Source organism: Tachypleus tridentatus, chromosome 10 (assembly GCF_004210375.1).
Source record: "Tachypleus tridentatus isolate NWPU-2018 chromosome 10, ASM421037v1, whole genome shotgun sequence".
NCBI lineage: Eukaryota > Metazoa > Arthropoda > Merostomata > Xiphosura > Limulidae > Tachypleus > Tachypleus tridentatus.
The window spans coordinates 43,395,878-43,408,233 of NC_134834.1; the positions used below are offsets into that span (position 1 = coordinate 43,395,878).

General features: G+C 31.8%; 1 protein-coding gene across 3 annotated transcripts in view; it reads left to right on the forward strand.

Annotated features, from left to right (window-relative positions):
• Positions 1-7,542: 7,542 nt before the first annotated feature.
• Positions 7,543-12,356, forward strand: part of LOC143229155 (sialin-like) — a 37,621-nt gene continuing 32,807 nt past the window's right edge. Inside the window, exon 1 of one of the 3 annotated variants that reach the window (XM_076461053.1) lies at positions 7,543-7,674. Coding sequence is in view for 2 of the 3 variants with exons in the window: in XM_076461051.1 (XP_076317166.1) it covers positions 7,836-7,953 (118 nt within the window). In the remaining variant the exon portion in view is untranslated. Of the gene's footprint in view, positions 7,675-7,763; positions 7,954-10,413; positions 10,571-12,356 lie in introns of those variants that run through there. The other 2 variants (XM_076461051.1, XM_076461052.1) reach the window with 2 other exon arrangements.

The following is a 12,356-nucleotide window of genomic DNA, read 5'->3' on the forward strand; positions in this document are numbered from 1 at the left end:
CTGGAAAACGGCAATTGCATTGGTCATTCCGAAATCAAATACAGACTTACAAAATCCAGCAAATTACAAGCCAATAAGTCTCCTCAACTATACTGGAAAACTCATAGAAAAGATAAACGCAAACAGGCTCTTATTTTCATCTAGAAACTAATAACATCATTAGCGACATTCAAAACGCAGCCCAGCGTCAAAGATAGACCAGCGATCGCTTAGTTAGATTAACAGAAACTATCTTCCAAGCATTGAACCGCAAGCAAATGAGAGCTGCAATGTTCCTTGATGTTAGAAAGAATTTGACAGCGTATGGCATAATGGACTACTATTGAAACAAATTGTATTAACTCAAGAAACAGAACCTCAAATATCAAATTCATTACAATATATTCCACCATTACCCACGTTTTGTATGTCAAAGTGAAGCATTGCCTTGAAATAGAATTGAATTTCAATCAAAACTGTGAAAAACCATAAAGTGTGAAAATTTTCATAAGAGTAAGGATCCACACAGCACGAGATGTCTTTATTTCTGTCTTTACCATTAATGCTTTGTCCCACGCCGGTACAGCGGTGAATCTACGGATTTACAACGCTAAAATCAGGGTCTCGTTTCCCCTCGGTGGACTCAACAGATGGCCCAATGTGGCTTTGCTATAAGAAAGCATACACACACATACATTAATGTTACTTTCGTGTTGTAATAAGCTCGAGAATAGTAACAGTTGATTAAACATATAACAACACACCTATTTCTGAGAAATATAGTATCATCAATAATTATGGGGAAAAAGCATAAAAACAAATAAATAATGTTACATTTTTACCTTATGTAATCAATATTTTGGGTTTACACTCTCTGCTTGAAAGATCGTTTGTCAGACTGTTAAGGGTCTGGGAAAGTGGAATTACAGAAAGTTTGTTTGTTTGTTTGTTTTGGAATTTCGCACAAAGCTACTCGAGGGCTATCTGTGCTAGCCGTCCCTAATTTAGCAGTGCAAGACTAGAGGGAATCAGCTAGTCATCACCACCTACCGCCAACTCTTGGGCTACTCTTTTATCAACGAATAATGGTATTGACCGTAATATTATAGCACTCCCACGGCTGAAAGAGCAAACACTTTTAGTGTGACTGGGATTCGAACCCGCGACCCTCGGGCCTTACCCGAGTACAAATAATAATGGTAAAAGATATGTTAGCTTGGAATGTTATGGGTTTAAACACCCAGATCCTAACTTAGCAAAATAGTTTTGACCTGCTCACATTTTTGAAGTTACATTTAAAACTGAATACTTCAAATGAATTTTAAGTGCTATGTTTTTTATTTGTTTTTATTGTGTGCTATCCGTTATTGGTGGCTATACCATTTGCGCGATACTCAAAACAAACGAAAACCAAATCACCCTTAACTCCTGAATCAGGTAATTTGTCCAACACTATCCGATGACACAATATACACTACATGGCCAAAAGTATGTGGACACCCGACCATCACATCTATATGTGCTTATTGAACATCTTATTCCAAAACCATGGGCATTAATACGTAGTTTGTTCCAGATAATGTGTTAGAAAGCAGTCGTACATACACGTAATTGTATCATGTTTTCTGTAATTGTCTGTAATCACTGTCACATTTGTATACAACATAATAATAAGACATTTTGAAGACTTAATTTCTCATTCGTAAATAATTATTAAATTTTGTTATTTTTTTCATTACACCACACTTTTCTATCAGATACTATGTAATATTGAACTGCAACCACAAAACCCAAAACTCTGACGTCAAAGCACTTGTGCCTCAATTTGAAACAAGATATAAGAAAGCGAGCGAAAAACAAATCAATACGTGTTTGTTTAAACATTTATCAGAATCCCCTATGTTTTTAACGTAGCGTAGGTTCGACAGAGACATTTCATTTGTTATGCAAATCTTGAAACTAATTAAAATATATAAATCATGTTTGGGTGACCAGTGTCCTTTAAAAGGGCTGTTAATTCCTTGTTTTTTCCGTTTCAGTGAGACAACAGTTTCGACATGAAACATTGCTATCGAGTATTTAAAATGCTAATAAATAACAGAAGAAACAGATTCACTAGAAATTCTTTTAAATTAAAAAACACGTTTTGTACTGACCAAACGGTGAAGATAACATAATAACAATTATTTTGAATTACTATTATTATTCTTTTTTACGCATTATTTAGGGAGATATTGTACAGAGTATTTGTTCACCAAAAATATCAAAAAAATTAACAAGTTTATCATTCGTTTCCTCATCATTAACTCGTATTTTAGTATTGAATTAATATTTATGATTTTCATATGACAGTATATTTCTGTTACAAAGTTGTAGGTAAAGGAAGACTCTGTTTTATAAGCTATGTTTATGTAGTACTATATTAACAGTTTCAGCAGATGTCTCGACAAGCGTCAAAGAAAATTAAAGCTGTTATAGTGTGTTATCTACCTGGCACGTGTTTTATATTCATGTATCTTGTTTTGTTCTCCGAATTTCTCTACCATATGCTTGGAAACTATTTTGCATCTAATGACAGAAAAATTGTTTTAGGAAATTTTATAAACTTGAAAAGAGTATCTTGTTTCAAATGAAATTTAGAAAATAAATATAGCATCACCCTGAAAATAAGTAAAATCACTTTGATGGTACAAAATAAATCATGAAATATCCATACTGTTAGACTCCATAACCAGTATAAAAAATAATGTACAAATTCAACAAGTTATATCTTACTAATATATTCATCATAATAAAATGTACTGAAGAGAAAATGACTAAATATCTTAAGTACAAAGGTTATTGATCTTCATGTTACCGACTTCTTTATTACAACGTTGAAGTTTCTGCTTCCATATATTTAGTAATTCAGCTTAGCGTTACAAATAATGTAAACGATTATGTACGGTTACCGAATATTGAACTTATTTTGAAAGTGGTGTAAAATGTATTCATTTTATTTACCACACATCGTCGTAGCTGCGGCAAATATCAGTTCAGTTACAACTGTTCTTCATAATATTTTATGTTTTTTCACAGGTATGCAACTGTATATTTAGATTTTCTTTTTGTCTCCCATCGGAGATTAGCGATAAGTTTATGGATTTACAACGATAATATTACTCGTGATGGACAGAATGCAGACAGCTTTGCACAATAACGACAAGTTAAATTATCTTCATATTTTTTACTCCCCTCGCTGTCTTTATTGTAAATGTGATAATATTAGATATCGAGTTTGGATACCAATATAATTCCTCAGGTCAATTTTATGTTTGTTAATTTATTTGTCATACTGTTGCAATAACATTCTTATTATGACACTTGAAAAGGCGTAGTACTGTCAGTCTGTTAGTGATACTATAATAATCATAATTATGCTTGATTAATGGTTAAGATGTTTCACGAAAAATTAATATTAATTGACTGGTTATTAGAACTGCAACTGGTCTATCCAGAGAACACAAGTTAAAACCTGTTTTAATGTAACCAATATCATATTTCTTTTTCTGTAATCTGATTAATTAGCGTTATCATATAGTATATCTACCTATGAGTGTGAAAAATTACTTTTCTTGATATTCTGCTAGTAAAAGGCTCTTGGCTTTCAAATCTAAAAATGGAGCTCTCATGCTTTCAGCCTTGTTTTGTCACTAATGTTTCAATCAGCGTCAATTAAATTTACGTCCGAGAAAAAGAAAAGCCTTTAAAAGTAATTTTAAACCAAATTTCTAAAATTTAGACGATAATTGCGCCCTTAATCTAAATCTAGTCCATGACAACATCCGACCTATAATTGTACTGAAAACTTGAGCTAGAAATTGCTTATCTAGCTTGTTTGACCTAACCAATACTTATGCATCTGTACATCATTTCACCCAATGGTTTTGCTGCTTTAATTAATCCATCTTTAATCAGTATGACAAGAACTAAAATGCTACTCTAATCAGTCCATCTTTAATAAGTATGACAAAAGTCCACTTCTGCTCTTATCTAAAGTTGCAGTACAAATTTTAGACGAATACCTCACGTGACTTTTTTTTTAAAGAGACATCAATTTATTGACCTAACACATAATGATGCAAGAAAGTAAAGCCCGGCATGGCCAGGTGGTTAAGGCACTCGACTCGTAATCTGAGAGTCGCGGGTTCGAATTCCCGTCATACGAAACCTTCTCGCCCTTTCAGCCGTGGGGACGTTATAATGTAACGGCCAATACCACTATTCGTTGGTAAAAGAGTAGCCTAGGAGTTGGCGGTAGGTGGTATGAATAGCTGCCTTGCCTCTAGTCTTACACTTCTTAATTAGAGAGGCTAACGCAGATAGCCCTCATGTAGCTTTGCGCGAAATTTAAAGTAAATCAAACTAAAAGCAAGAAGGTAAATGATGCGCTTGAAAATTATAAAACAATGAAAATTCAAGTGAAGAGCATGAAAACCATTGCAAATGTTTTGCAGAACGTGGCTAGTATTTATGTAAAACAGTTTACTAATTTATGTACCTGTATAATTAAATGACAAATTCTTGAGATATTTCTGAATAAGATGCATTAATTTCTTAACTCCGTGTTTCCAAACTTTAATTAGCTCTTTCTTACTAATTCTGCAAAGTTTTCGCTGCGTTTCCCGCCGACATATTAAAATAATTTTTGCAAGTGATGACCTGTTCATAATTATTTATTTCTCCGATGGGACAGCCGTTTGATTCCCCGTGTCTTTGTTCTAAAAACACCTAAACCTATTCACAATAATTTTTAAATTAAAAAATGCTTGTAAGAAGTGAGTAAATTCGAAAAGCAAAAAGAAAGAAAAAGTATTGAGAACAAAGCGATAGTTATTTAGATTATCGTCGATATAATCATAGCACTAAGCGTCAGTATTCGGTTAATAACATATGTGTAGGCAACGAATCCTACTCTTGTTACTAACGCAGCAGTTCAAAGCTAGGAAAATTTATACTATATTTGAATTCTGGGTTCTGTGAGTTGAATGATTAACCATGTCTCTATAGAATCGTACTCAGGTTGAAAATACCATTCCTCGTGGATCAAGTCATGGAAACTTAGGTTTTGATTTGAATTTTGCGAAAAACTACACGAAGGTTATCTGCGTTAGTCATCCATAATTTGGTCCTCACAGAATAAAGAAAAGGCAGCTAGTCAACACCATCCAACGAACAGTAAGATTTAGCATCACATTATAATGCCACACGGCTGAAAGAGAAAGATTATTTTATATGACAAGGATTTGAATTAACTACCTTCAGATTGTGAGTCTAGCTCCCTGTCACCAGGTCATGCGAAGTATAAAGATCTAGTCAATATTATGTACCGATCACGCTTATGCTGTATTGAACGTGAAAAAGGATTTACTGGTAGAAAATTTTGAAATTTATTTATCCCACGAGTCAACCTGATGCGTTTGTGGAGAACCAGTGGCGATTCCCAATCATTTGTGGTAGTTTTCATGCTCTTCGCTCGAATTTTCCTTATTTTATAATTTTCAGGCTCAGCATTTAAACTACGTATCATATGTTATATCGACAAATCCTGGTCTATTTTAAATAATTGTACTCGACGAAGCAAGCTCACGTAGATGTAGCTTTATTTAATGAAATTACATGTAAAGTGGAAAATAAGGAAAGGTATGGTACTAACAATAATGTACAAAGTACAAAATTATGAGCAGTCGATGTATGACACTAAATGTTTTTCTAACGACATGAGATATGTAAGAGTTCACAGAGAAGTGTGTGAGAAGAGTTTCTGACAAACAGACGAAAGAATATTTTATATAAACTCTGATTTCAGAACTATTACTGATTCTTGAATTCAGAACATCAAAAATAAAACTAGCACTTTTGTTAAGATATGGTTTCAAAACTAGTTTTTAAATATTCATGTTTGTTCACATTTACTGCGACCATTAGTTTTAAACTTACCTGGTGCTGAGAAACAATATCTTACATTAATTACGTAACTCTCAATGGGTGCGAGAAACGTTCCTTGATATGATAGCATGAGATAATGATTGGTTATACAGTCAAGAAATAGAAAACATGACCAGTCATTTAGCATTGTTTGAGGTTTACTATTGAATTTACGTTTAATTGTTGTCCTTGTAAGGAATGGGAGGTATATGTACCTTAGACACATTAGCTTCTAAAGTTCATTATTTAAACATTCATAACTAAAGTACTTCTGTTACTTCAATGTAGTTTTTACATTCTCTACAGATCTGAAACCCTAGTCTTTCTCTCCCTCCTAAAATGACTTAGCCCAGAAATAGATACTAACGACGTACATTAAATATTAGTTGTATTACTATAAAACATGAAAACAATGCATTGTGTTGTTAGTATTATTACCTTTGTCATTGGCCTGGCATGGTCAGGTGGTTAAGGCAGTAGACTCGTAATCCAAGGATCGCAGGTTTGAATCTCCAGCACACCAAACATGCTCGCCCTTTCAGCCATGGGAGGGTTATAATGGGACGGTCAATCCCACTATTCGTTGGTAAAAGAGTAGCCCAATAATTGGCGGTGGGTGGTGATGATTAGCTGCCTTCTTTCTAGTCTTACACTGCTAAATTAGGGACAGCTAACGCAGATAGCCCTCGAGTACCTTTGCGCGAAATTCGAAAACAAACAAACAAGAACAAAGATTGATCGAATTAAAATTTTACCTTAAAAGTTTCATTACCTAGAAAATATAATTTAATTTAATTTAGTTGAAACTGGAAAGAAAATTAACAATAATGATAAATTTAATATACATGAGGAAGAAAAATAAATTATTTCTTATACAGTCAAGTTAAAACTAATGTTAAGGATATTAAAAAAAAACTGTAAAGAATTTCAGACACAGTTTAAATAATTAAATATAAAACAAATATTTCATGTTATGATAGAAAATATCAAAAATATATGTACTATTCTACCTACATCGACGAAATAAAGCAAGAAATCTAGTGAAGGTACATATCCCTTAATAAAGGAATTGCTTTACTTGTAGGAAAAACTTCACACGTTTTCGAACACTGCAAGTCAAATAAACACAAAATAACCATAGAAAACACTCAAATACTAAATAAAGAAGCAAACATAAACAAATGCAAAATTGAAGAAGCCTTACTTATACAAAAACTTAAACCCAAAATAAAGCAATACAAAGGAACACCTTTATATATATATATTTAAAATAATAAAATAAATAATATAAAATTATATATTTAAACACCTAACACCGCCCTCTACATTCCGACACTCAGTTACACAATCCCTTTCAGACATGTAGTCAGCTTCCGCTCAGTTACCTCTTTCTTTCGTTGTAAATCTGACGTCGTTCGCTCCTCTACGTAAAATATTTTCTCAACCCAAACGAACCGTTTTTACATATATATTTCTCTACAAGTGGTTTTTTTTTTTACATCACTGAACATATTTTCTTTGTTTTTACAGTACAGGAAATAGCATGTAGTGTTTCGTAATAAATTCTGTAAATGCACGTAACAAATACTGTACAATTTTCACACAAATTGACATCGTGAGCAGCCTGTTTTCAAGTATGGCAGCTGTACAGACATTGCTTTTCTTTTATTAAATAAATTAATGTTAGTGCTGTGCTTGGAGTTCATAGTGCCAACATAAAAATAGCAAGTAATATTTTATATTAAAACTTTGATAAGATTTTTTTGCTCTAATGAGTGTGATTTGGATATACTATAAACCAGAAAATCTAGTACTCTATAGTTATATTCTAGGGCTTAGGTCGAAGGCCGACAGTAGCTAAACTAGTAGTTTCTACAGAAATTAAGGCTATGCCCTTACTCAAAAAAGGGTCCTCCCACCCCCAAGTATTTGCCGTTACAGGCAGCCATGTACTTACGTGTATCTCTAATATGTTCATACAGTTACTTGTCTGTTTGGACTCCTCGTGTATGTATTACGCTGTTCATTTATTATAAATAAAAATAATCATGTCATCTATGTACATGTTTTAAAAAATTTGTTATTAGATTTACATATATGTTTATTGATTTTAAATGTACAAAATGGGAATAAATCAACAAAATTAATTTGGCAAGACATCGTATCATTTAATATTTATACATGTTATTAATAAAATATAAAAATATGTTAATGAGTAAATGTTATTTTTTTATTAAAAAGCTATTTTGACGTATATAACTGTTGGCTTGTAATAATATAAAAAGCTATTTTGAGGTATATAACTGTTGGCTTGTAATAATATAAAAAGCTATTTTGAGGTATATAACTGTTGACTTGTAATAATATAAAAAGCTATTTTGAGGTATATAACTGTTGACTTGTAATAATATAAAAAGCTATTTTGAGGTATATAACTGTTGACTTGTAATAACATAAAAAGCTATTTTGACGTATATAACTGTTGACTTGTAATAATATAAAAAGCTATTTTGACGTATATAACTGTTGACTTGTAATAATATAAAAAGCTATTTTGAGGTATATAACTGTTGACTTGTAATAATATAAAAAGCTATTTTGAGGTATATAACTGTTGACTTGTAATACTAGTTTTGCGACAAAGCGATACTTCAAGATTAAAGTCTTCCAGCTGACACTATCACTGCACAAGACAGTAATTTATTCTTGGTTTGAACTTGTAATCAACATAATATTGGTTTCTAAACTATCTTGCAATTCTAAGTCCATTTTAAAAGTAAAGAACATATATCAATACAAGTATGCTCAGACTAACATATTCTAGTTTCACTTACAGTATAGAACGGGATTTAGTTATTTGATACAGGGATTCGAAGTTAGCAAGCAGCATTCAAATCCGTGTAATATTACAAAGTATTCTCCAACTTATCTTATTTTAAATTTTCAACAGAGGTGGGAGGGAAACAATTAGTTCCACTCTATCAGACATCATAGCCCTTGTAACATTAAATCTTAAACACACTAACTGCATAATATATGATCTCAAAACGTATTTATTATTAGAAGCATTGACTTAAATTTGGATTATCCATACTTCTGGATTGTGGACTGGATGGTCTAATAGTCTTAACCAATTATCGAAATTGTCGGCCTCTTTTATAACGCACCTACTGATGACAGCTTTTTTTTGGAGATGATGTAAACAAAATTTATTAGAAATATAAAATTAAAGAGAAAATATTTTTACATTTACTTAATGAGGAAGGAAAACAATTAATTATACGATTTACGGCCAACAAATGAATTTCGTGATTTTTGTATAATTATAGTTGAAAATTAAATTAAATGAAGGATGAACTGAGAGAGACAGAACAAAAAACATCCATTAATAACAATACGTGCCAGCTACGGGTTATGAACTCACCAACTTATTGGTGAAACACTGAGGATCAATTCGAATTACTCCTAAACAATATGCACTGCAAATGATAGGTATAAACATTAGTTATGAGTTCAAGAAATGAGAAAGTCCTGAGGATTAGTGAATCATAAGAACACAGAGTCTACATGATACGCATATGTTGTGTTCTCTTTTGTGTTTCTTTTGTGCTCACCAAAGATATATATTTGTTTAGAGCATCATTATTTAAATTAAATTGTGCACTGAAAATGATAGGTATAAACATTAGTTATGAGTTCAAGAAATGAGAAAGTTCTGAGGATTAGTGAATCATAAGAACACAGAGTCTACATGATACGCATATGTTGTGTTCTCTTTTGTGTTTCTTTTGTGCTCACCAAAGATATATATTTGTTTAGAGCATCATTATTTAAATTAAATTGTGAATTCAAGAGAATCGCCATCCATTTAAAGTAATATTCGTAGACGTGTAGATGTTTTCGTAATAGAAATTATCAAGATAGAAAACTATTAAATGAATGCTAGTTACTAGTTACGTCGAATGTAATAAAAGTTATCTTTAGCGTTGAAGAAAGGTTAGCTAAAGACAAATCACAATTTGCGTGTCGGTTTTATTTTTTATAAAGCTTTTATTGATTGAATAGTGGAAACATCCGTTACATAATTAAACATAAAGCTGCATAATTTGCTATCTGCATTATGCCCATCTCAGAGACTGAACCTCTAATTTTATCGTATATATCTAAAAGCTTAATGCTGGGACACCGTAGGAGAGGGAGGGCATTTCATATAATTCCAAGTATCCAAAAAGACAACATGTGCTACATAAGTTTATAAGGTAGGGTCGCAGAGATAGATATACTTTAGATAAAATAAACGTTTTGCCAATATACATTTAAAGAAAACGTTATGCTCATATCAGGTCTTTAGAAATGGAATATATAATTCATTTCTTTTTTTCTTTTTACATTCACTATTTAAAAGGTTTTAAATTTCAGGAGTTTCATCGCTTTCGTTTTTCTATGAAAAACATCGCTGTAAATATTACAGCTGTAAAATAAACTCAGAACTTGTACACGTACTGAATTCATTAAACTGCTACGACCACGTCTGGTTTAAAAATGCAAGCTGCTAAGCCTTGTTAGTGATATGCTGTGTAGCGTCTTTGAGTAACTTCAGTATACTTAAAGGAAGTGATAATGGGTAAGTTTAGTTGTTATCTGTATCTTAATTTTCTCATGTCAGCACTAACTGTATAGCGACTGATCAAAAGTTTGCTGAACGTGTTGATAGAAATCTATTTGAGCAAAATATTAGTTAAATATAGACAAATATCGGTAATGATTAGCATAATAACAGCTGTTTATACAAAAACCAAAAAGAAAATTTTATAGATAAATTTTTTTACGGTTAAACATTTTGTGAAAGCAGTTAGCTAGTTCTGGTCATGTGCATTTTCTGCTTCTTAATCTGAAAAGAGATTTTTATATGTTAAAGAATAACTCAAGCCTGGGCCTGAAATATAGGTTTAAAGTGTTTTAGTGAATTTTATAACTTGTTTTATAGTTGAAAAGGGGTGGAGGCTGGGTGATGTTTTCTAATAGAAATAAAGGACAGTGTGTGTAAGACCAGTTTTCTATTTTCATGAATTTTGAGGGTGGCGGTTGAGTGACGATATTTTTAAATATAAATTGAAGGTAATTGATGATACAAGATTTCTATTTGCATCTCTTTAGGGGTAACTATCACAAATGGCTATTGACGGTGTGTAGCAGTGGAATCTAAACCTTTGTGGATTCTAGCATCCATATCCTAACTAACACTTTATTGACTCTGTAGCTTGCTTTTTAGTTTTGCTTTTATTGTTTTAATTACGTCATACACGGAATATGCACAACGCTTTAGGGTGCTATGGTCACAAACATTTTCCATTTAAAATGATACCATTTGTACTTTTGTATAGATGGTATAGTTTTACACTGTTTTGTTACAGCTTTGCTGAAGTCCTTGTTTCCTTCATCGATAATAAAAATATTTCACTTCATGGTATACACACACATATATATCTATTGACGTTTCGAAACACTGACAGTTCTCGGTGATATCAATAACTGATTTTCTCACAATATATTTTTCAACACGTTTAACTGATTATTTTAAAAACAGCTCACTCTAAACGTATCGTTCAGAATCATATAATACTTTTAGATCTAATAACTGAGATTTGAACTATAGTAATTATAGGTGTTGCAAAAATATGTATGTATGTAACGTTTCACGCATGTATAAAAAGTAATTATTATTATGTATTTTATTTCATAATCGAGTTTCTGTTGTCTTTTCGCTAACTTAGTGCATACTACATGTGTTAAATGAGTTTTCATTGCTAAAAACTTTTCTGATTCGTCTCAAGTGAAAATAGTCCCACATGCACTGGAAAAATATCGTCAGTAAGTTGTATATACTGATAACTGGCATATCAGTTACGATACTTATATACATTTACAGTCCTAGTTATTTATTTCAACTTTAAATTGCATAATCCAATTTGTATAGTAAGATAGTTAAATTTTTACTTCAAATAATTAAACACAGGTGTAAGTAAGCAAAATGTAAAGTAATGTAACCATTTTATTTTAATGGTATGATTTCTGTAACGTTTTTGTATTATCAGAACAAATAACGTGAAATTCAAAATAAGTACTTCAGTAGTAAACCTTTGGTTTTAATTATGTCAGAAACTAAGTAAAGCGCTGAATTCTGCAAGTAAAAACCTGTCTCTAAACATCAGTTTTTAACAAAATTCGGTGACATTTACTGAATATGATGAAATACGAGTTAAAATATACATTAATGGATCCCATTAACGTGGAGTATCCGCCATGAGAGAATATTTAGATAAACATACAAAGCTGACAGAATAGTGTGCCTTGAGGTCGAACGCCGAGAAATACTGTGCCAGCAATTTATTTTTTTTACTACACGATAA